General features: G+C 34.1%; 1 protein-coding gene across 5 annotated transcripts in view; it reads left to right on the top strand.

Annotated features, from left to right (window-relative positions):
* Window positions 1-26,227, top strand: part of SENP7 (SUMO specific peptidase 7) — a 136,591-nt gene that overhangs the window by 68,032 nt on the left and 42,332 nt on the right. For 2 of the 5 annotated variants that reach the window (XM_058555704.1, XM_058555703.1), the window contains exons 6-8: window positions 3,706-3,900; window positions 22,574-22,692; window positions 25,642-25,823. In XM_058555704.1, coding sequence (XP_058411687.1) covers window positions 3,706-3,900; window positions 22,574-22,692; window positions 25,642-25,823 — 496 coding nt within the window. Of the gene's footprint in view, window positions 1-3,705; window positions 3,901-22,573; window positions 22,701-25,641; window positions 25,824-26,227 lie in introns of those variants that run through there. The other 3 variants (XM_058555706.1, XM_058555705.1, XM_058555707.1) reach the window with 2 other exon arrangements.

Below are 26,227 nucleotides of genomic sequence, written 5' to 3'. Positions count from 1 at the left end.
TATATAGGGAAGGAACTCACAATTTGTAATTGAGAAAATTAAGAATCAGAGAGAATAACCATGCAGAGAGACAATCAATAAATGATATTACTTCTCAGGCCAGTATACTTTCTGCTTCATCTCACTGCATTGCAAAATTTGTTTCTGCTTTGGTTTAGCATATTATATTTTGAAGTTTGATTTCATAATATTAGTAAGTAAAGTTAAACAAATTCCATTTTATTTTACTTACTGATACTATTTACATACTTGGGAAAAAAATTGGATAGGCTGTGTGAAATGATGATTTTCAGTCCTTCCTCCATATTGAGATAGTATGAGAGATGAAGTATACTTGTATATTTCTTGTGAAAATTGAGAATCTTTTGAAATGCTGGCTAGCCCTGAAATTTCCGTGGCAGTGCTAATTTATATAGTTGTACATCAAAAGACAGCTTAGATGTTATGAACTTAATCATCACTTTATAGATTTGTGTTCTGTAAGGCTGTCACATGAAGCTCTCTGTTTCTTCAAGGTGCTCAAATTGCGTTAAGTTGCGAATAGTTGATGAAAGATGTTTGGGCTATGGCTGTGTGTTATGGAGAGCTGGGTGCCCTATAGGCATTGCCAGCTATTTAATTATGTACTTTTCTAATAAGGTATTTTCATCAAGATTGCAGATCATGATAAATTATGACAAGTACTATTTGAAAGGATAATTTGTAACTTTGAGCAAGACTTCAATAATAGGAAAATTAAAGTGAGTTTCCATTTATGGTGTACTTACTGTGTGCCAGGGCTTGTGCTAACTGCTTTACATCTATTATCTCATTTAATCTTAACAACTTTGTAAGGTAGATATTATTTTCCCCATTTTAGAGATGAGGAGATCAATGCTAAGAGGCATAAATTATGGTAAGTAACTTGCTGAAGGTTATGTAGCTATTGGGGACGAAATCAGAACCTGACCCTACGTTTGTCTGACTCCAGAGTCCTTGCTATTAACCCCCGTGGCAACTGCTTTTCACTCTTCTGAACTTTAATTTTTTTCATAAGTAGGCATTGGACTTTATTACATATTTTATATGATATCTAATTTATTAACCTTTAATTATTCTACTTAATCCTCAGTTTTTTCCTTGTGGCGTGTGTTCACATAGTAATAGAATGCTTTCTACTTGGAAGGTATACCATGGCAGACATGCTGACATAGTTCCTGAAACCTTCTGATAGCTTCAGAGACCCTCTAGGCTTCCTGTGCTTTAGAGATGTGGGTTCTGCTGCAGCTTGGTATATAATCTTTTCAAATGGTTTTTGGGTGAATTTTGAAATTTTTTTCTTCCAGGAAAGGCTTTTAGCTATTTGTTTTAACTTAAAAGTTCTTGTTCTGCAAGGGTCTTTTTTCATCTCTTCTTTGCTTTTTCTTTCTCCAAAATCTAGCAGCAAAAGAAACCATACAAGAATAGTATGATCATTTATTATTCAGCAGAGAATTGTAATCTTTTAAAATTTTCCCTTTCCTTGCTGATATTTATACTTTTTTGTGGTTGTTGTCGATTATTTTCTTTAATACGTTGTACAAAATTAATCTTTTATGGACTCCATCTCCCCTAATTGGAGAGACAGCTTTTTTTAGAGACTCAACATTTTAAAATATATTTAAACATACTATGGGCAGGCATTTAAACAGAGATACTGAATGATAGCTGACATTTCTTGATGTGTCTCTTTATATGTCCCAAATTTTCTCTTTACTTAAATATTACAGTTTTTGGATTATTTTTGTTATGAGTCCCATTTTAGAGTTCAGTAATGATAGGGGACCATAAAAAGAGTATATCATCAATTCTTAAAATGAGTTATCAATTTAGCATATTAGATTCTCTCATCACTTAAAAGTAAGTAAAATTTTATTTACACTAAAATATTTATCAGGAAAAAATAGTTCTAACCTGAATAAAATTCTCTCACTAATATTCTTGTATTTTTCCTGAAGTATTGAGAATGACAGTTGAGTTTTGTTTAGTGATTCATTTCATCGCAATTCCTGGTGTGAGGTCAGATAACAGAAATCTTGAGACTCCTTACTGGTCCTATATTGCTCCCATTCCCACTTCAAATCCAGGATTTTAAGGAGAGTTCTGTCAGGCATCAAATATACAAAACAGACAATAATATATAGGATCCTTAGAGATTTCAATCATACGAAGAGGTAGAAAAATAGCTCTGCCCTCCCCTCCTCACAATTAGTGGTTGTGCTGGATGGCCGACTTCCTTCCCTTCTTTCTTCTCTCACACTTGGAGTTCAGTGGGGTGTATTTACTACTAGCCTTTGTTTTTAGATCATATCTACTACTTAATCATTGCAATGCTTGTGGTGGTGCTTGTGCTGGAAATGGATATTCTCAAGGGTTTCCTGAAGTATCTATAGAAAAGCTCAGTTATCTGGATCTTTTGGCAAATTAGTATTGAGGATACAGTGTAATGGAATAAAATAAAACAACCAAAAGATAGTAGGCCTAGGTTCTTCTGCTAGGAAGAGTTACTTATACTTGGGCAACCAGTTACCTTTTGTGAGCTTTGAGTTCTTCGTGTTTAAAATAAAAAGATGACTAAATTATTTTAAAGTTCTCCTAATTTATGAAATTCTATGCAGTCTGGAACATAGCGAAAAGGAATAGTTTTTCTTTTCAAACTACGTAGTGAAAATAAAGAGTACCTCTAAGTACTACAGCAAATGTAATAAGCATAGGGAAGGTCACATTTTTCACTTAAGCAAAAAGTACTCTGGCCCTTTCTAAGTGTTATCTATTGTCTCTTGCAAAGGGTCAGTAAAGTGCTGCTACTGACATATTGATAAGTCAAGGGGGACATCTGATAAAGAGGAGATAGGAAAACTTAAAAAATATGGTAAAAGAACTAAAAAATCACAGTAATTTGGCTTGGGCCAGTCAATGCAGGGCCAGATAGTTGCCTTGAGGGCATCATTGTAGTGTGGCAAAGTACATCAGTTTTTCATAATAACTACTGGCTAACCAAGAAAAGATTATACTATCCTCTTCTGTCTAAGAAGACACTGGGTTTACATAGTACATTTGATATGAACCCCGCCACTTTAAAAAAGTTTGGAGCTTTAAAAATACACTTGAATTTTCTAAATATTTAATTTTTTGACTCTTTCCCTGATGCTATTATATAAATCATATATATTACCATCAATATATGTGCTGTTTCACTTATGGAATCTGTCATTACCATAGATACAAACTGAATGATGTTTTTTTTGTTGAATTTAGCATTTGTCATTTGTCAATTATAAGTATGTAATTACTTATCAAAGATCTTTTTGTTGAGTGAGAAGAATAAAGATTTCTTGAATTGGTTTGTAGTAAACGATGTTTTTAATAACTACTGGAAAAGAAAAAGAAAGCATTTTTTGAGAAGACTTGGTTACAATTTTAAGCACCTCAATAGCATCCATTAATACAGTTAAAGCCATTATAGTGGCGGGCTAATCTCTGCCAGTTTGTAAGACACGAGTATTTCAGGAACGAAAAAACTGTGTTCATCCAAAATTTTGAGTATTTATGGGTTAATTTCTAGGGTGAGTAGTTCTAATAAACTTACTTGTGCTAAGACGAAAATGTTTGAAAATTCAACTTTCTAGAATACATTTTTTACTGCAAACTTCAGTACAGTACAGTGTTTGTTATTTTGTGTGACAGGATACCCAGAGTTATATTGACGAATGTCCTGGGAACGGAGTTAGGAAGAAAATACATAAAGACCTCATCTGTAACTGAGGCCAGTTTGGGTGATACAGACAACATGCAATCAGAGCAGCTTTCTTCATCATCTGATGGCATCCTAGAATCTTGTCAAAATCTAAATCCTCACAAGAGCTCCTTTTTATCTGAAAGGTAGGTTTAGTGATAACTTTACTCAAAATAAATATTATACTTATTCTCATGAGCCCTCCTCTATTCTTCCCCCACGGATATGTTATTGCTAAGTGTGAGGCAGTGTGGTCTGATGGCTAGCGTGACGTTTCTCCCCTGGTGGCTGGAATGGCTGTTGGAACCAACGGTCCATGGCTAATAATCAATTTCAAAAAGTGCCGGTCACTCTACTTGTGTTTTGGGAAAATGGATGTAGACTCTTAATGAAAATTTAGTTACCTATTTTAGTATTTCAGTTTGTCTGGTGTAATTGAAATCCATTCCCCAGACATCTGTCTATTCCTCCTCCTTCTCTGTCCTATTCATCTGGCTGCCCGTCCTTCTGTCTATTCATCCATCCATCCCTCCATCTTGTCTTGTTCAATGTTTTTTATCCAGATTCTAGAACTGTACCTGGTACTTAGTGCTCAGTAAATATTTGCTGAATGAATGGCTGAATGCATTCCTCACAAAAATAGTTTGAGGTAGCTGAATTCCATTAACAAATGTGGCTTACTGTGCCAATAAGAGAAATGGAAAACTGAAGTTGCTTTTGTTTTAAGCTCTAGGAGAAGCTCATGTGGGGACTGTAAATAAGAAAGTAAGTGTGGGAAAAAGCTAGGGGAAGTCAATTATCTTTTAACTTTCATTTACTATGAACTTCTCTTTTTAATTTTCGGCCTTCAGCCAGTACAATAAATAGTTTTGATCTGAGTGAAAAATTATTGATCTGGTCTTGCTTTTTTTTTTGCCCTGAACCATCCAAAGGTAACTTCTGGTTTCTATTTCGCTTGTAAGACTAATTACATTAAAGAGTATTTATTGTTGTCTTTTTAATGGCCTATAACAGATAGCTCATATTTCTAACACATTTTATTTTTATAAACTTGGCTCATTTCTCATGAACTAACAAATTTTAGGAATTTTTCTCCTTTTGGAGAATATTTTATATTTTCACCTGGGTTCTACTTAGTGAATTATCAGTGACAATTTTAACTTCATACTTTATTAGGTCTCTTCTGAATTTGCTGAAAAAAATGAGAGCTTCAGTGGCATTATTCAGTTACTAATAAATTTAATGTACAGCTAGAGATATTAGAAGTGCATTTATCATTGTGTACTGTAGGTGCTTGTTCTGCCTCCTCTACTACAGCATGTGCTCCTGAAGGAGAGAGACCGTGTCTTATTTGCATTTATACCCAGTGTTTAGCTCAATACATAGTGAGTTTTGTGCACTTGGGTTAATGTTCATATCATTTAACCTTGAGCTATGGTTTCCTGAGTTGTAAAAAGAGAAATAATTTTGAATGACCTTTTTACCTCATATAATTGTTTATTATCTCTTTGAAATCTCACATGTGAGAATTCTTTGTGCACATAAAATATGATACAAGTAAAAATGTTATTATTGAGGATACTTTCTATAGAAAAAGTCACTTAAGATGTCCTATTACTATGGAATTCATATGACATCAGTGCACATTCATGTTGTTATGAAAAACAGCACTATTGTGAGGATTCGATGAAACCAGAAAATTGTAATCTGTAATTTTGAGGCTTTATACCAATCTAGGGCTAAGGATTAATAATCATAGTCTAAAATTTCTGGCTTTCCCTAAAATCTATTCAGTGAGATCTCTAGCTCTGCTCAACTGCTTTCCAAATAGTTATGAAATTTCCAGGTGGTATTTGATGTGGGCCCTGAAAATTCATTCTCATGGTGGTAATTTTCTTTGATTCTTGCATTTGGAATATGCATAGTCTTTGAAGCCAGACATCTGGATTCAGATTTTAGCAGTACTGCTAATATGCTGACTTACCTTGGGCAAGTTACTTATTCTGTCTTTAAATCAGTGATAATAATACACACGTCATAGGATTATTATGCAGATTTAAGGAGATAACCTATGTAAAGTCCCTAATATAATACCTGGAACTTAGTAGGTGATTAATAAATGGTAGTCGTTATTTTTGTGTTCTCTCTTATTGCTGCTAATATCAAAAGTGTCACTAAAGGCTATTGCTGTAATTGATGCTACTGAAGTCTTCTACTGTGAGGATGCCAACGTCTGATCCTGAGATCACTGCCATCTCTGTTGCTATTACCAGCACTGCCGAGGCAATTGTCACAGCCATATTAGTATTACCATTTGGTTTAAGGAGAAGTTCTGCACTCCTTAAACCAAGCTTTAGTTCTCTCTTCCCTTAAAATGAGTTCATTTTGAGGAGAATCCAGAGTGCCCCATGGAGATAAATTGCAAGTATGGCCATACCATATCTCCAGTAGATGTGCTGCATTAGAACTGAAATACAGGATGGACACAGGGTAGGCTCAAGGATGGGACTCTTGTAACTAACCTCTTGCCAGTCTGTCTCAAAATCAGGAAGAGTAAATGGAAATTATTTAGATCTTCTCAGAAGGAGACATGATGTTCTGACATTACTGTTATTGTTCTGTTACTGTAGAGAAGGTGGTAAAAACACCAACTCTTGTTACAAAGATAGAATGTCAAGTAGCAACTGAAAATCGGTGGGTTGAAGAATGGAGGCCATGACTGTGAAAACTGAGATTTCCTCTGAAAAACTAGCACTTGTGTCTTTGATAAAAATGTTATGTAAAGGCTAAAAGTCTTACTTTAGCCTTAGCCTGTCTTTAGTGTTCAGAACCGTTATTACTGACTGTAACGGCAATCTGAATGGAATTATGTAGGAAAAAAAAAATCTTGTGTTTTATGCTAAAAATGAAGGAATAATAGAAAATACCAGGGGTGAATAGGAAATTTAAATTAAAGTGGTCTCCTTAAAGTAGCATATTTGTTTTTTCTAGATGACAATTTATTATTTTAACATACTTAATTACGAAGCTTTATGTTACTCCTGTAACAAATATAACTAATATTTATTGTTTTTTCCTATGGTATTACACTGTGATAAATGCCATGTCTGTATTAACTTATTTAGTACAGACTTGAATTGCAGCTCAGGGAATTTGCTTAACTTCTTTCTCTATGCCTTGGTTTACCTCATCTGCAAAATGGGATAATAATACCTAGGTATGCTGGAGGAGTAAATGAGAAAATCAACTTTTGTCTTTCATTTTGATAGCTTTCTACATCAATATATAGAAATCTATTTTATCTTCTTTTACATATATATACTCCCTTCTGAGTGGACATTTAGGGTATTTTTCATTTTTTGTCTGTATAGCAATGCTATAGTAAGTGAATTATGTGTATGTCTTTGTGTATTTATTCTTGTAAATCCTTATAGTGCCATTCTCTGCTATATTTTAACCAGAATTAGGTGTATTGAAAAATTTTTTGATAACCTGTTGGCAAAAATAAATATAATTGTTTTCATTTCAATCATTTTTTATTTTTAGTGAAGATGGATTTTGTATTTCTTATATGAGTTTTCTCTTTAGTCTTTGTATGTATTCCATGTAGGTGTTCCATCTGTTTCTTATTGATTTTAAGAACTCTTATTAAAGGTATTAACTCTTTGTTATATGTATTGAAAAAATTTTTTCAAGTTTCCTATTTGTAATTTGTTTATAGTATCTTCTGTAGTATAGAAATTTTAAATTTCATTTTGTAAAATTTGTCAGTGTTTGACTGCTGTGTTTTGGTTTATCCTCGGAAAGACCTCATCAACCCCAAGTATAGAAATAGGTCAGGCAAGTGCTGTTTTAATTGTTGATGCTTTATATGAGGTATCAGATCCAGAACAAGTCTGGAGATTACTTTTCTAATTGAAATTCTGATTCCTTTTTTGCCTTTTTGTAGTCTGGTATAAATGTTTATGGATACTTGGGTTGCTTCCACCTTTTGGCTATTGTGAATAACCCTGTTAGGAACATTGGTGTGCAAGTATCTGTGTCTCTACCTTCAATTCTTTTGGGTGTATACCCAAAAGTGGAATTGCTGGATCGTATGGTAATTCTATTATTAAATTTTTGAGGAACCACTATACTGTTTTTCATAGCAGCTGCGCCATTTTATAGTGCCACCAGCGGTGCACAGGGTCCCAATTTCTCCACATCCTCGTCAACACTTATTTTCTGTTTTTGCATAATAGCCATCCTAATGGATGTGAAGCAATATCTCATTGTGGTTTTAGTGTGGATTTCCCTAATGATTAGTGATGTTGAACATCTTTTCATGTACTTATTGGCCATTCGTATATCTTCTTTGGAGAAATGTCTGTTCAAGTCCTTTGCCCATTGATGAATTGGACTGTTTTTTTATTTATTTTTGAGTTTTAGGAGTTTTGTATGTATTCTGAATATTAATATCTTATCAGAAATATGATTTGAAAATATTTTCTCCCATTCTGTGGGTTGCCTTTTTACTTTATTAATACTGCCCCTTGATGTACAAAAGTTTTAATTTTGATAAAGTCCACTTTGTCTACTTTTCGTTTTGTTGCTTGTGCCTTTGGTATCACATCTAAGAAATTATTGCCAAATCCAATGTCCTGAAGATTTTCCCCTATTCTAAGAGTTTTATGGTTTTAGCTCTTGCATTTAGGTCTTTGACTCATTTCAAGTTAACTTGTGTGTATGGTGTTAGGTGAGGGTCCAATTTCATTCTTTTGCATGGGGATATCCAGTTTTCCCAGCATCATTTGTTGAAAAGGCTGTCCTTTCCCCATTAAATGATCTTGGCACCCATAATAAAAATCACTTGACCATATATTTGAGGGTTTATTTTTTGTCTCTGTATTCTGTTCCATTGGTCTGTATATCTGTCTTTATGCCAGGACCATGCTGTTTTGATTATTGTAGCTTTGTAGTAAGTTTTGAAATCAGAGAGTGTGAGACCTCCAGGTTTGTTCTTTTTTTTTTTTTTTTTTTTTTTTTTGTGAGGAGATCAGCCCTGAGCTAACATCCGCCAATCCTCCTCCTTTTTTGCTGAGGAAGACGGCCCTGGGCTAACATCGGTGTCTATCTTCCTCCACTTTATATGGGACGCCGCCACAGCATGGCTTACCAAGCAGTGCGTCGGTGCGCGCCCGGGATCCGAACCAGCGAACCTGGGCCGCCGCAGTGGAGCGCGCGCACTTAACCGCTTGCGCCCCCGGGCCGGCCCCCTCCAGGTTTGTTCTTTTTCAAGATTATTTTGGCTATTGGGGATCCCTTAGGGTTTTGTATGAATTTTAGGATAGATTTTTCTATTTTTGCAAAAGATGTCATTGCCATTTTGATAAGATGGCATTGAATCTGTAGATCGCTTTGGTATTGACATCTTAATAATATTAAGTCTTCCAATTCATGAACATTTGATGTGGTTTCATTTATTAATGTCTTCTTTAATTGCTTTCAGCCATGATTTTTAGTTTTCATTTTTTGAGTCTTTGCCTCCTTGATTAACTAATAAGTTTTTTATTCTTCTTGAAGCTATTGTAAATGGAATTTTTTTCTTAATTTCTTTTTTTGTTTATTAACTCTAACAGTTGTTTTTTTGTGTGGCTGGGGGATCTTTAGAGTTTTCTACATCTAAGATTATATTGTCTGTGAAACAGATTATTTTATTTCCTCCTTTCCAATTTAAGTGCTTTTTATTTTTTTTCTTGCATATTTGTTCTGGCTAGAAATTCCAGTACTATGTTGACTAGAAGTGTGGAAAGTGGGCATCCTTGTCTTAATTCTGATGTTAGAGGAAAAGCTTTCAGCCTTTCACCATTGAGTATGATGTTTGCTGTGGGTATTTCATGTATAGCTTTTATTATGTTGAGGTAGTTTCGTTCTATTCCTAGATTGTTGAGTGTTTTTGTTTTTTTTTTACTGCTGGGAAAGGGTGTTGAATTTTGTCAAGTGCTTCTTCTGCACTGAGGTGACCATGTGTTTTTCCTCCTTCATTCTGTTAGTGTGGCCTATTATAGTGATAAATTTTTGTATGTTGAACCATCTTTGCATTCCAGGAATAAATCCACATGGTTATGGTCTATAACTGTAATGAGCTGTGGAATTCTGTTTGGAGTATTTTGTAGAGGATTTTTGCATCAGTGTTCATTGGGGATGTTGATCTGTAGTTCTCTTTTTTTTTTTTCTTTTTGATATGCTAAAGTGTGTTTATTAGGACCAATGGAGCAAGAACCAAATAAATGCTACCTGATAACAACAGAGTCCACTGTTGTGAAGTAGAATAAGAAAATCTCACATAAATTTTTAAGATAAAACACGGTATCCAAAGGATGTCTCCTGCTGATATAGCCACTTAGACCACTCCCCCAGTCTCTCTGCTGAGGTGGGGTCTGTGCTTCTGGGGTTCCTGCCTGGCTGGCTCTGGGTTTCTGGAAGAAGGGCTGTCAGTGGGTTGAATAGTGGATTGGAAAGTAAGGTCTGTGTTCAAATGGTGTCTGCTAATACTTGGCTCCATGGCTTGGTTAAGTTCCCAAAGCTCTGAGCCTTCGTGGTTCACCTGTCAAATGCGTACATCACCTAACCCTATTCACAGGGTGACTGTGGGGTCATGATCTGTAGTTTTCTTGTAGCGTCCTTTTCTGGCTTTGGTTTCAGGACAATGCTGGCATCATAGAATAAGGTAGGAAGTGTTCCATCCTCTTAAATTTTTTGGAAGAGTTTGAAATGATTATCTGTTATTTGTTCTTTAAAAGTTTGTAGAATTCACCAGTTGAAGCTATCAGATTCAGGGCTCTCGTTTGTTGGGAGGTTTTTGGTTACTGACTCAATGTCCTTACTAGTTATAGGTCTATTTAGATTTTCTATTTCTTTGTGATTAAGTATTGGTAGATTTTGTGTTAATAGGAATTTGCCCATTTAATCTAGATTGTCTAATTTGTTGGCAGACAGTTGTTCATCATATTCTTTTAGAATCCTTTTTATTTCTGTAGGACTGGTAGTAATGTCCTCATTTTCATTTCTGATTTTGTTAATTTGAGTCTTTTTTTTCCCTTAGTCCATCTAGCTAAATGTCTGTCAATTTTGTTGATCTTTTTGAAGAACTAACTTTTGGTTTAGTTGATTTTCTCTTCTGTTTTTATATTCTCTATTTTATTTGTCTCTGCTCTAATCTATATTATTCCTTCCTTCTACTACCTTTGAATTTAGTTTGTTCTTCCATTTCTAGTTCCTTAAGTTATAAAGTTAGGTTGTTGATTTGGGATATTTCTTCTTTTTTAATATAAGCATGTGTAGCTATATATTTCTCCTTTAGCACTGCTTTTGCTGTGTCCTATACATTTTAATGTGTTATGTTTGCATTTTCATTCATCCCTGAGCATTTTCTAATTTCCTTTTGATTTCTTCTTAAACACATTGGTTGTTTAAGAATATATTAATTTCCACAAATGTGAATTTTCCAATTTTCCTGCTGTTATTGATTTCTGACTTCATCCCATATGGTCAGAGAAGATGCTTTGTGTATTTATGTTTCTAAATCTATCAAGACTTAATTTGTTGTCTAAAATATCTATCCTGGAGAATATCCTATGTGTACTTGAGAAGCATGTATATTCTGTTGTTGGATAGAGTGTTCTGTATATGTCTGTTAGATCTAGTATGTTTATTGTCTTGTTCAAGTCATATAATTCCTTACTTATCTTCTGTCAGGTTGTTCTATCCATTATTGAAGGTAGGATGTTAAAGTCTCCAACTATTATTGTAGAACTGTCTATTTCTGTCTTTTCTTCTGTGAGTTTTTGTTTCATATATTTTGATAGTTTTATTAGGTATGTAAATGTTTATAATTGTTAAATCATCTTGTTGTCTTGAACCTTGTACTAATATATAATGTCCTTCTTTGTCTCAGTAAACTTTTTTAAAGTCTGTGTTGTCTGATCTTAGTATAGCCACCCCTACTCTCTTTTGGCTAGTATTTGCATAGAATATCTTTTTCCCTCCTTTCACTTTCAATCTGTTTGTGTCTTTGGATCTAAAGTGAATCTCTTCTAGACAGCCTCTGGTTGGATCATATCTTTTTATCCATTCTGCCAGTCTTTGTCTTTTGTTTGGAGAGTTTAATTAATTACATTTAAAGCAATTATTGATAAGGGAGGAACTTAGTTTCTGTCATTTTGATATTTGTTTTCTGTATGCCGTATAGCTTTTTTGCCCCTTATTTCCTGCATTACTGTCTTTCTCTGTGTTTACTTCATTTTTTGTAGTGAAACTTTTTTATTCCCTTCTCTGTGTATTCTATAGCTGATTTCTTTGTGGTTACCGTGGGGATTACATTTAACATTCTAAAGTTATAACATTCTAATTTGAATTTATACCAGCCTAAGTTCAATAACATTCAAAACTGTGCTCGTATACAGCTTCATCCTCACCTCCTTTCGATTATTAATGTCATAAAATTATATTTTATGCATTGTGTGTCTAAAAACATAGTCTAGTAATTAAAAAAAAGCATTAGTCTCTTAAATCATGTAGAAGACAAAAAGGCAAATTACAAACCAAAGTTACAATAATACTGGCTTTTATAATTGTCCATGTATTTACTTTTACCAATAACCTTTATTTCTTCATATGGCTTCGAGTTACTGTCTAATGTATTATCATTTAAATGTGAAGAACTCTGTGTAGCATTTTTTTATAAGGCTGGTCTAGTGCTAATGAACTCCCTCAGCATTTGTTTATATTGGAATGTCTTAATTTTGCCCTCATTTTTGAATGACGGTTTTACCAGATATAGGATTTCTGGTTGACATATTTTTCCTTTAGTGTTTTGAATATACCAACCCAAGGTCTTCTGGCCACCATGGTTTTTGATGAGAAATCTGCTTATAATCTCATTGGGGATCCTTTGTATGTCATAAGTCACTTTTTTCTTGGTGCTTTCAAGATTCTCTCTTTGCCTTCCTGTTTTGACACTTTAATTATAATGTTTCTCAGTGTAGGTCTCATTGAGCTTATTCTACTTGTAGTTCCTTGGACTTCTAGGATGTTTATATACATGTTTTTCATCAAATTTGGAAGTTTTTGGTGGTTATTTATTCCAATAATTTCTCTTCCCCTTTCTCTCTTTCTTCTGCTTCTGAGACTCCAACAATGTGTTTATTGGTCCACTTGTTGGTGTCCCATAGGTCCCTTAGGCTCTGTTCATTTTACTTAAATTTTTATTCATTCTGTTCCTCAGATTTGATAATTTCCATGATCATATCTTCAAGTTCACCAACTGTTTCTTCTGCTTATCAAATCTACTTTTGAATCCCTCTAGTGAATTTTTCATTTTGGTTGTACTTTTTAGCTCCATAATGTTCTTTTGGTTCATTATGTATTTTGTCTCATTATTGATATTGTCATTTTACTGACCTTGTCCAAGACTTCTTTTAGCTCTTTGAGGATCTTTAAGACAGTCGTTTTAATGTCTTTGTCTATTGAGTCTGCCATTTGGATTTTTTCAGGGATAGGTTCTGTTGATTTATCTTTTTCCTTTGAATTAGCCATACTTTCCTGTTTCTTTGTATGCCTTGTGATTTTTTTTTTGTTGAAAAATGCAACATTTGAATCTTATAATATGATAAGTCTGGAAATCAAATTTATGCCTTTCTCCAGGATTTGCTGAGTTTTTTCTTTTTTTCTTATTGTTGTATCATGTCTCTGTTCCAGGGATCAGTCTGACGTGTAAACATAAGGTCTTCTCAGGTCTTTTCTAAGCCTGTGCCCTTCCCTGCTTGTGCCTGTAACTTTCTAAATTCCCTCATATGTGTGATTACTTTTTAATGTCCTAATCCTTAAATGTTTGGTTCCCAAAAAGAGAAAATGGGAAAAATGAAGGGGAGAGAATAAAACAAAATAGGCAATGCCCTTTAAATTTCCTGGAAGTTGTTTTAGCTGGATAGGGAGATTGTTGCAACAGTGGTGGTTGTTGCAACAGTGGCTGCCTGTCTCTATGTCTGCTCCTCCATGACCAGAAACACCAAATCAGTGATGAGAATACAGAGTCCGCGTATTTGGGGGACAGTTGCAAACTGTTCTAGGAACTGGGGCATAGCTGCTTGCCTTGGGGCTGGGAGTGTGGGATGGGCAGCTGCTACCACCTTAAGAGCTGAAATTGACTGAAATTAACTGCAGTTTACTGTTGAATCTTTTGATTGAAAGTTGCAAGCCTTCAGTAGACTCCAGAATTTCAAAATAGTTATATCAGACAGATTCTGCCAGTGCAGTTGTTGTCTAGGTGAGAAGATGGTAGGTGCTTGCTACTCCACAATCTTCCTGAGGTCACTTGGTATATGTTGTCTGTAGCTAGGTGTTCATTTTCTTTTCGATTTCACATGTGAGTGAAATGATACAGTATTTGTCTTTCTCTGTCTGACTTATGTCACTTAGCATAATGCCCTTAAGGTCTATCCATGTTGTCACAAATGGCAGAATTTCTTTCTTTTTTATGGATGAATAATACTCTGTTTTGTGTGTGCGTGTGTGTGTATATGTGTATGTGTATATGTGTGTGTATATATATATCTATCAGTCTCATTTTCTTTATCTATTCATCTGTTGATGGACACTTAGTTCGTTTCCATGTATTGGCTATTGTAAATAATGTTGCAGTGAACGTGGGCTTTGGGATATCTTTTCAAGATAGTTATTTTGTTTCCTTAGGGTAAATACACAGAAGTGGAATTGCTAGGTCATATGGTAATACTATTTTTAATTTTTTGAGGACCTTCGTACTATTTTTCGTAGTGGCTGCACCAATTTACGTTCCCACCAACAGTGTGTAAGGGTTCCCTTTTCTCCACATCCTCGCCAACCCTTGTTATTTCTTGTCTTTTTGATAATAGCCAATCTAACAGGTGTGAAGTGACGCCTCATTGTGGTTTTGATATGCATTTCCCTGATGATTAGTGTTGCTGAGCTCCTTTTCATGTACCTGTTGGACATTTTTATTTGTTTGGGAAAATGTCTATTTAGTTCCTCTGTCCTTTTTTTTTTTTTTTTTTTGGTAAGAAAGATTGGCCCTGAGCTAACATCCATGCCCATCTTCTTCTACTTTATATGTGGGACGCCTGCCACAGTATGGCTTCATTAGTGCTGTGTAGGTCCATGCCCAGGATCCAAACCTGCATCCGGGGCTGCCAAAGCAGAACTTAACCACTACGCCACTGGGCTGGCCCCATCTGCCCATTTTTTAATTGGATTGTTTTTTTGCTATTGAGTTGTATGAGTTCTTTATATATGTTGGATATTAACCCCTTATCAGATATATGATTTGCAGATATTTTCTCCTGTTCCATAGGTTGCCTTTTTTAAAAAAATGTATTTTATTGAGGTCATATTGGCTTTTAACATTGTGAAAATTTCAGTTGTACGTTATTATATTTAAGTTTCTGTATGGATTGCATCATATTCACCACCAATAGTCTAGTTTTTATTTGCTCACCTTTTCATTTTGTTGATGGTTTCCTTTGCTGTACAGAAGCTTTTTAGGTTGATGAAATGCCACTTATTTTGCTTTTGTTGCTTTGCTGTGGTGTTAAATTCAAAAATTTTTTTTTTTACCAAGACTGATGTCAGGGAGCTTACCCCCATGTTTTTTTCCTAGAGATTTTATGGTTTCAGGTCTTGTGTTTAAGTCTTGAGTACATTTTGAGTTGACTTTTGTGTATGGTGTAAGATATTGGTCCAGTTTCATTCTTTTGCATGTGGCTGTCCAGTTTTCCCAACAGCATTTATTAAAGAGACTATCCTTTCCCTCTTGTATATTGTTGTCTCCCTTGTCATAAGTTAATTGACCATATATGCAAGAGTTTATTTCTGTCTCTCTTTTCTGTGATTGATTTATGTCTGTTTTTATGCCAATACCATACTGTTTTGATTACTATAGTTTTGTAATATAGTTTGAAATCAGGAAGTTTTATGCCTCCAGCATTGTTCTTCTTTCTCAAGATTGCTTTGGCTATTTGGGATTTTTAGTGGTTCCATACAAATTTTAAGATAGTTTGTTCTGTTTCTGTGAAAAAGGCCATTGGATTGTTGATAGAGATTGCATTGAATCTGCAGGTGGTTTTGGGTAGGGTGGACATTTTAACAATGTTAATTTTTCTAATCCATGAGTACGAATGTCTTACTATTTATTTCTGTCTTTAATTTCTTTCATCAATGTCTTATAGTTTTCAGTGTACAGATCTTTCTCCTCTTTGGTTGTATTTATTCCTAGGTATTTTATTCCTTTGATACAATTGTAAATAAGATTGTTTTTTAAATTTCGCTTTCTGATATAGTTCACTGTTAGTGTATAGAAGCACAACTGATTTTTGTAAATTGATTTTGTATCCTGCAATTTTACTGAATTCGTTGATTAGTTCTAACAGTTCTTTTTGGTGGATTCTTTAGAGTTTTCTGTATGTAAGATCATATCCTTTGCAAATAATGACAGTTTTACTTCTTCCTTTTTGACTTGGATGCCTTTTATTTCTTTGTCTTGCCTAATTGCTCTCGCTAGGACTTCCAGTACTATGTTTAGTAAGAGTGGTGCGAGTGGGCACCCTTGTCTTGTTCCTCATCTTAGAGGAAAAGCTTTTAATCTTTTACTGTTGAGTGTGATGTTAGCTGTGGGTTTGTTGTATTGGTTTTTATTATGTTGAGGTACATCCTTTCTGCATTCAGGTTTTTGAGGGTTTATCATGAAAGAATGTTGAATTTTGTCAAATGCTTTTTCTGCATCTATTGAGTGATCATATGATTTTCATCTTTTATTCTGTTAATGTCATATATCACATTGATTTGTGGATGTTGAACCCTCCTGGCATCCCTTCAGTAAATCCCGCTTGATCATTGTGTATGACTTTTAATTTATTGTTGAATTTGGTTTCCTAATATTTTGTTGAGAATTTTTGCATCTATTTGCATCAGGAATGTTGGTCTATAGTTTTCTATTCCTGTAGTGTCCTTATCTGGCTTTGGTATCAGGGTAATGATGGCATCATAAAATGAGTTTAGGAGTATTGTTTCCTCTTCAGTTTTTTGGAGGAATTTAAGAAGGATTGGCATTAATTCTTCTTTTATTCTTTGGTGGAATTACCAGTGAACCCATCTGGTCCTTGGGCTTTTCTGTGTTGGAAGGTTTTTGATTACTAATTCAGTCATTTTATTCATTATTGGTCTGTTCAGATTTTCTTTTTCTTCATGATTCAGTCTTGTAGGTTATATGTTTCTAATTATTTATCCATTTCTTCTAGGTTATCCAGTTTGTTGGCATATAATTATTCATAGTGGTCTCTAGATGATTCTGTGTATTTGTGTGGTATCAGTTTAATGTCTTTTCTTTCATTTCTGTTTTTGTTTATTTGAGTCTTCTCTTTTTTTCTTAGTTTGTATACCTAAATTTTTGTCAATTTTTAAAAATGTTTTCAAAAAATCAGCTCTTAGTTTTGTTGATCTTTTCTATTTTTTTTGGTCTCATTTTATTTATTTCTGCTCTGCTCTTTGTTGTTACCTTCCGTCTGCTAACTTTGGGCTTAGTTTGTTCTTCTTTAACTTGTTCCTTGAGGTGTAAATTGAGGTTGTTTATTGGAGTTCTTTCTTGTTTCTTGTTGTAGACATTTATTGCTATAAACTTCCCTCTTAGCTCTGCTTTTAAAGCATTTCATAGGTTTTGATATGTTGTGCTTACATTTTTGTTTGTTTCAAGATATTTCTTTATCTCCTTTTTGATTTTTTCCTTGACCAATTGGTTGTTCAGGAGGATATTGTTTAATATTCATATATTTGTGAATTTCCAGCTTTCCTCCTGTTACTGATTTCTAGTTTCATACTATTGTGGTTGGAAAAGATACTTGCTATGATTTCAATCTTCTTAAATTTGCTGGGAGTTGTTTTGTGGCCTATCATATGATTTATCATGGAGAATGTTCTGTGTGCACTTGAGAAGAATGTGCATTCTGGTGCTATTGGATGGGATTTTCTATAAATTCATGTTAGGTCCATTTGGTCTAATGTTTGGTTCCAGTCCAATGTTTCTCTGTTGATTTTCTGTCTGGATGATTTATCCATTGCTGAAAGTGGGGTATTGAAGTCTACTACTATTATTGTATTAAGTTTTCATTAATAGTGACATTATGCTCATCATTTCAAAACTTGTTTTTCACAGAGTGTAATGTTTTATATATTTAACCAGTACCTATATTTTATTTATTTATTTATTTTTAATTTTTTGTTTATTGCAGTAACATTGGTTCATAACATTGTATAAATTTCAGGTGTAAATCATTATACTTCTATTTCTGCATAGATTACATCATGTTCACCACTCGAATACTAATTACAACCCATCACCACACACATGTGCTGAATCATCCCTTTTGCCCTCCTCCCTCCCCGCTTCCCCTCTGGTAACCACCAATCCAATCTCTGTCTCTATGTGTTTGTTTGTTGTTGTTATTACCTACTACTTAATAAGTGAGATCATACAGTATTTGACCTTCTCCCTCTGACTTATTTCACTTTGCATAATACCCTCAATGTCCATCCATGTTGTCACAAATAGCTGGATTTCATCGTTTCTTATGGCTGAATAGTATTCCATTGTGTATATATACCACATCTTCTTTATCCATTCATCCCATGATGGGCACTTAGGTTGCTCCCAAGTCTTGGCTATTGTGAATAACACTGCAATGAACACAGGGGTGCATGTATCTTTACGCATTGGTGTTTTCAAGTTCTTTGGATAAATACCCAGCAGTGGAATAGCTGGAACATATAGTAGTTCTATCCTTAATTTTTTGAGGAATCTCCATACTGTCGTCCATAGTGGCTGCAGCAGTTTGCACTCCCACCAGCAGTGTATGAGAGTTCCCTTCTCTTCACATCCTCTCCAACACATGTTGTTTCCTTTCTTGTTAATTATAGCCATTCTGACGGGCGTGAGGTGATATCTCATTGTAGTTTTGATTTGCATTTCCCTGATAGTTAATGATTTTGAACATCTTTTCATGTGTCTGTTGGCCATCTGTATATCTTCTTTGGAGAAATGTCTGTTCAGGTCTTTTGCCCATTTTTTAATTGGGTTGGTAGTTTTTTTTGTTGTTGAGATGCATGAGTTCTTTCTATATTTTGGAGATTAATCCCTTATCAGATGTATGGTTTGCAAATATCTTCTCCCAATTGTTAGGTTGTCTTTTTGTTTTGTTGATGGTTTCCTTTGCTGTGCAGAAGCTTTTTAGTTTGATGTAGTCCCATTTGTTTATTTTTTCTATTGTTTCTCTTGCCCAGTCAGACATGGGGCTTGAAAATATGTTGCTAAGACCCATGTTGAAGAGCGTACTGCCTATGTTTTCTTCTAGAAGTTTCATAGTTTCAGGTCTTACATTCAAGTCTTTAATCCATTTTGAGTTAATTTTTGTGTATGGTGTAAGGTAAGGGTCTACTTTCATTTTTTTGCATGTGGCTATCCAGTTTTCCCAACACCATTTGTTGAAGAGACTTTCTTTTCCCCATTGTATGTTCTTGGCTCCTTTGTCAAAGATTAGCTGTCCATAGATGTGTGGGTTTATTTCTGGGGTTTCAGTTCTATTCCATTGATCTGTGTGTCTGTTTTTGTGCCAGTACCATGCTGTTTTGGTTACTATAGCTTTGTAGTATATTTTGAAATCAGGGAGTATGATACCTCCAGCTTTGTTCTTTTTTCTCAGGATTCCTTTAGCTATTCGGGGTCTTTTGTTGTTCCATATAAATTTTAGGATTCTTTATTCTATTTCTGTGAAAAATGTTGTTGGACTTTGATAGGGATTGCACTGAAACTATAGATTGCTTTAGGAAGTATGGACATCTTAACTATGTTAATTCTTCCAATCCAAGAGCATGGAATATCTTTCCATTTCTTCGTGTCTTCTTCAATTTCTTTCAGCAATGTTTTATAGTTTTCAGTGTGTAGATCTTTCACCTTTTTGGTTAAGTTTATTCCTAGATATTTTATTCTTTTTGTTGCAATTGTAAATGGGATTGTATTCTTAATTTCTCTTTCTGCTACTTCATTGTTAGTGTATAGAAATGCAACTGATTTTTGTATGTTGATTTTGTATCCTGCAACTTTACCATATTCGTTTATTACTTCTAAAAGTTTTCTGGTGAATTCTTTAGGGTTTTCTATATATAAAATTATGTCATCTGCAAATAGAGTTTCACTTCTTCCTTTCCAATTTGGATCCCTTTTATTTCTTTCTCTTGCCTGATTGCTCTGGCTAGGACTTCCAGTACTATGTTAAATAGGAGTGGTGACAGAGGGCATCCTTGTCTGGTTCCTGTTCTTAGAGGGATAGCTTTCAGTTTTTCACCATTGAGGATGATATTAGCTGTGTGTTTGTCATATATGGCCTTTATTATGTTGAGGTACTTTCCTTCTATACCCATTTTATTCAGAGTTTTTATCATAAATGGATGCTGTATCTTGTCAAATGCTTTCTCTGCATCTATTGAGATGATCATGTGATTTTTATTCTTCATTTTATTAATGTGGTGTATTACGTTGATTGATTTGTGAATGTTGAACCATCCCTGAATACCTGGACTAAAACCCATTGATCATGGTGTATAATCTTTTTAACGCATTGTTGTATGCGATTTGCTAGTATTTTGTTGAGGATTTTTACATCGATGTTCATCAGTGATATTGGCCTGTAGTTTTCATTTTTTGTGCTGTCCTTGTCTGGTTTTGGTATCAGGGTAATGTCGGCTTCGTACAATGAGTTAGGGAGCTTCCCCCCTCCTCAATTTTTTGGAAGAGTTTGAGAAGGATAAGTATCAAGTCTTCTTTGAATGTTTGGTAGAATTCACGAGGGAAGCCGTCTGGTCCTGGACTTTTATTTTTGGGGAGGTTTGTGATTACTGTTTCGATCTCCTTACTGGTGATTGGTCTATTCAAATTCTCTACTTCTTCTTGATCCAGTTTTGGAAGGTTGTATGATTCTAACAATTTATCCATTTCTTCCAGATTGTCGAATTGGTTGGCATATAGCTTTTCATAGTATTCTCTTATAATCTTTTGTATTTCTGAGGTGTCTGTTGCAATTTCTCCTCTTTCATTTCTGATTTTACTTATTTGTGCCTTCTCTCTTTCTTTCTTGGTGAGTCTAGCTAAAGGTTTGTCAATTTTGTTTATCTTTTCAAAGAACCAGCTCTTGGTTTTATTAATTTTTTCTATTTTTTTTTAGTCTCTATTTCATTTATTTCTGCTCTGATTTTTAGTATTTCCCTTCTTCTACTGATTTTGGCTTGGTTTGTTCCTCTTTTTCCAGTTCCTTTAGGTGCATTGTTAGATTGTTTATTTGAGATTTTTCTTGTTTGTTGAGATAGGCCTGTATTGCTATAAACTTCCCTTTTAGAACTGCTTTTACTGTATCCCATAAATTCTGGCATGTCGTATTTTCATTTTCATTTGTCTCCAGGTATTTTTTGATTTCTTCTTTGATTTCTTCATTGACCCAGTCGTTGTTCAGTAGCATTTTGTTTAATCTCCAGTTATTTGTGGCTTTTCTGATTTTCTTCCTATAGTTGATTTACAGTTTCATACCGTTGTGGTCAGAAAAGATGCTTGGTATTATTTCAATCTTCTTAAATTTATGGAGACTTGTTTTGTGGCCTAATATGTGATCAATCCCGGAGAATGTTCCATGTGCATTTGAAAAGAACGTGTATTCTTTGGTTTTTGGATGGAATACTCTGTATATATCTACTAGGACCATCTGTTCTAGTGTGCCATTTAAGGCCAATGTTTCCTTATTGATTCTGTTTGGATGATCTATCCGTTGATGTAAGTGGAGTGTTAAAGTCCCCTACTATTATTGTGTTACTGTCTATTTCTCTTTTTATGTCTGTTAATAGTTGCTTTATATATTTAGGTGCCCCTACATTGGGTGCATAGATATTTACAAGTATTATATCCTCTTGTTGGATTGTTCCCTTGATCATTGTGTAATGCCCTTCTCTTCCTCTTTTTACAGTTTTTGTTTTAAAGTCTATTTTGTCTGATATGAGTACTGCTACTCCAGCTTTCTTTTCATTGCCATTTGCATGGAGTATCTTTTTCCATCCCTTCACTTTCAGTTTGTGAGTGTCTTTAGGTCTGAAGTGTGTCTCTTGTATGCGGCATATTTATGGGTCTTGTTGTTTTATCCAATCAGCGACCCTTTGCCTTTTAATTGGAGCATTTAGTCCATTGATGTTTAAAGTAGCTATTGATAAGTATGCAGTACCTATATTTTAAATTATTTCCTCTGTAGGTAAAATTTGTTACCACACTCCAGACTTTATTTTGTATTTAAATTTTGATATGTGAACCATGCTTGAAACATATTAACAATTACCTTTGCTTATAATTTTTTGATTACACATAGGTGTGGTTATCATGTACTTGTTGTGTTCATGGAACTTTTACTTTTTAGACCTCTCTGATGTATTTAATACGTATATTATTCTTTTGCTCATTTTGCATGTACACAATCCTGCAGTGTATCTTGTTTTTTTCTCCCAAAGAAACCTGTAGAATTTAAAGATAGAACAGGGATGAAAACTTATTTCTTAAATCTTAGTTCAATATTTTTTCTGCTGTTCAGATCATATACTCTGCTCATATACATGTATGGAACTATATTTGTAACATGTTGGATTTTTATCTTGAATATATGCCAGCTGGCTTCTAGATTCATTTAGGTTTAGAAGAATTGAGTGTAATATTATTTTTTTTTGCAGAGGTTCACAACCAAGAAAGACAGTAGATAATAATTATGCAAAGCAGGCTGCTGACGCTAAAGAAAAGCGAGGAGATGATGATGGCGTTTGTCTTGTAATGTCTGATACTCAACCTAAAGGTTTGTGAAACTTAGGAGACTGTTGTCATTTGAATTTTTGTCTATTGCATTTGTAATAATTGTTAAGTTATAAGTAACTTTAATCTTGCATTTAAAGGATATGTGAAAGTAAAGGGAGATTATTTAGCAACACAAAGAAACTTGCTAAATTTACTATTTGTATACTGTAGTATACATTTCTTGATTTATTTACTAAATCCAAAAGTTAAATTTGAATATTATTTCTTTTTTATTGTTGTTGGGGCTGGGCATACAGCTATAAAGTTGTATTGTTAGGTTAGCTATTTCTAAGTGTTGTTTCCATGGATATGTCTGGTAATTGATATTACAGCTAACTTGATGATTATTATCTTCCCACTGTCTATCCTCCTACTGTGAAATACATTCTTTATTCATTAGAATTTCTCTCAACTCTAGGAGGACGCCAATATAAGCCACTATTAGCAAATTTAAAGGTAAATGCATCCTAGACTTCTGAAAATTCTTTGTAGGCCTCCTTGCATATAAGGTTAAGGAATTGACTTCTTTTCTCCATTTTGTCTCTCTTTTAAGATTTTAAAATAATTTACAAAAATTTGCACCAAAACAATTTACTACATTAGGCAGATGTGCAACTAAAATCTTCGAGGGTCTCTTGGATTATTGATAGCTTCAAACTAGTTGAGATATTTTGTTTTCTGAATGATTTTATAAATTATTCACATAAAAGATGGTCCTTTAGTGACACTATGCAAAAATTCTTTGTACTTCATTTGGGACACAGCTATTTACACATTTTTACTAGCCTTTTCCATAGAAGAGGAAAACTTAAAAGGAAACTAGACTAATAACTTTGATGTATACAAGAAATCAGCTACAACTATCATGAGGGCAATCTAGAGAAAGCATTGAGACTCTGTAGATATAATCCTTCAATTAATGACTAAGTACTGTCTGCATATAATGAAAGATTTATTTTCTGATGAGTTGTACTTTTTTCAGAAATAATTATGTTTAATTACCAAATAAAAAAATAAGTGTTTGTGCAAGTGGACTTGGTTCACATGCTATCAGAGACACTGTTAAGCCCTCATATTCCACTGCTTTCCTAGGTGGAGTAGGAATAATTGAATAAAAAGTTTTTGGATTTGTGCCCTTCAGTAGTGTTTCAGAGTCGTGGTAGAATTTTAGACTTATAGTAGGGAAAAAAATGCATGATAAAAGAAACACTTTATAGTTTCTTAGTATCCCTGGAGGTTCTCCTTATAGGTAAAGTGTTTTTAAGAAAATTAGCTATTGAAACTCACCATGTTTTCATTCTAATAGTTGTGGTTAATACCAGTGGTTTAATGTAAACCCATAAATTAATGGTAATTCTGATTTAAATCCCAGGTGTACCTTTTTTTGTTGTACATTAAGTTTGCCTTGTGGAATTTGCTTTCACGAAAATAATACATTGGAAATGTTTAATACTCATGTTTATAGGAATTTGTGACCTCTTTAATTTTATATGCTAGTAATATTTGCAAGTTAAATTGTATATTTTATGCAGGTAGAATCCTATTTTTACAATGTCTAGCTCTATCTGATAAATTTATTCCTGTTTCCCATGAGATAGTCTTGGCTGATGTGTAAATAGTAAACTGTTTGAAGGAAAACTCCTGTATAATAGAGTTTTTCTCAAGCCACTTTCCTTTCATTAGTCTTTTTGCTATAGTATTTATGTTTAGAAATTGTAATTTGATACAGTATTTATATGTAGAAATTGTATTTGACTACCTTTACAGTTTACAAAATTGCAAATAAAATTTGTTGTACTTTTCAAAATATTGTGTTGCTGATTTGGGAGAGTTTATTTTCCTAGGGGAGGGAGTAAAGAGTGTTTCCTTTGGAAATTGGAAAACTCCTGACTGTCTTGGAGTTTTTGCCCTCAGTCCTCTCAATGCCTGCCTTTTAAGCAATGACAAAGAGATATTATGAATGTTAGTCATTAGGTGTCTATGAAGCTACAGTAAGAGCAAGAATAGTTTGAAGAAGGTTTGTAGTGTTGAAGAACTTTGAGTGAATGGAGAGGTCAGGCCAGTCAGTGTTACAGGAATTCAAGGAAGCTGCTTTGGGACTTGCCTTGTATAAACTTTGAGTTGGTACTTGTGTGATATAGCTTCAGAAAGCAAAATAATTCAGGATAACCTTCAGTTAGTTAGGTAGAACCTTTTGGAAGGTATTTTTGTATAGTACATGTCTCTGATAACTGAAATCTAAGCATTTTTATTAATAATTAACATGAGTTTCAAAATAATGCTTTGTTGGCTTAAGCAAGGGAGCACTTCCTTCTCTGTAGGGCAGTAGATTTATTGGAGACTTAAAATGACAGAGTCTTAATTTTCAAAAAGAAGAAACAATCTGTGAAGCAAACTGATAGCCTTGTGAATGATCACATCACAGTCAGCTGTTGAGGCAAGGTATTTTGGCTCCCTTTAAAAGAGCAGTGATCAATACTCTTTCAAATTATTGTCCCTTTTCACTTTAAAAAATATATATGTATATTTAAAACTTATGTTTTAAAAAGACAACTAATTTCTAAAATCACAATGAATTAACAAAATATTTTAACACATGAATTCTCCAAATTTTATTAAGACCTTTTTTTATGTGTTACTGTCAAATGCAGTTATAGCAAAGGGAAGAACATGGTTTGATTGCTTTGCTTCGTTTACTAAAGAATACTCCTTTTTTACGTATTTCCTCATCTCATATTTATTGTACAACGAACATTTACTTTGTGTATGCAGTTTAAAATAGGATATCTCTTTATATTCATCTATGTCAGTATGAGAATTTAACAATGGACTTCTTTTTAAATTAGCTTTGGAAATAATACAGCAATTTTGATGGTATTTCTTTGAGCTCCTCTAAAACAAATTATTTCTGTACTTTTTGGTCATATTTATGTTTCTTTTGTTTTTTAAGGACTCAGTAGTGGAAGCAGAGGTTGTGACCATCTGGAAGAGGGGAGCAGAAACAAGGCTGATATATATTCTGATTCAAAAATGGAACCTACTCTGATTTCCAGGAAGAGAAAGAAAAGGCTTAGGAGTAATATACTGGATTCTCATAATTCTACTTCTTTGTATAAGTCAGCAGAACTGACAGTAAGTAGAGGTATTTAGATGTCATATGAAATAATTTGTGCTATAATAAAAATGAATTGACTGTGGCCAAATAATATTCTTCTAGCTTTCTGCTTTTATCATCAAATTTCTTTTCTTTGCCTACTTTTTTGATTCTCTGATTTTTAAAAAATAGTTTAAATGAGGGGCCGGCCCCGTGGCTTGGCGGTTGAGTGCGTGCGCTCTGCTGCTGGCGGCCCAGGTTCAGATCCGGGTGCTCACCGACCCACCACCTCTCCCGCCATGCTGAGGCCGAGTCCCACGTGCAGCAACTAGAAGGATGTGCATCTATGACATACAACTATCTACTGGGGCTTTGGGGGAAAAAATAAATAAATAAAATTATATAAAAAAAATAGTTTAAATGAAACTTTTTTGTAGTAATA

This window comes from Diceros bicornis, chromosome 15 (assembly GCF_020826845.1).
Source record: "Diceros bicornis minor isolate mBicDic1 chromosome 15, mDicBic1.mat.cur, whole genome shotgun sequence".
In the NCBI taxonomy this organism is placed as follows: domain Eukaryota; kingdom Metazoa; phylum Chordata; class Mammalia; order Perissodactyla; family Rhinocerotidae; genus Diceros; species Diceros bicornis.
Note: the sequence above shows the minus strand (reverse complement) of the source record. Positions and strands in the feature narration are given on the sequence as shown.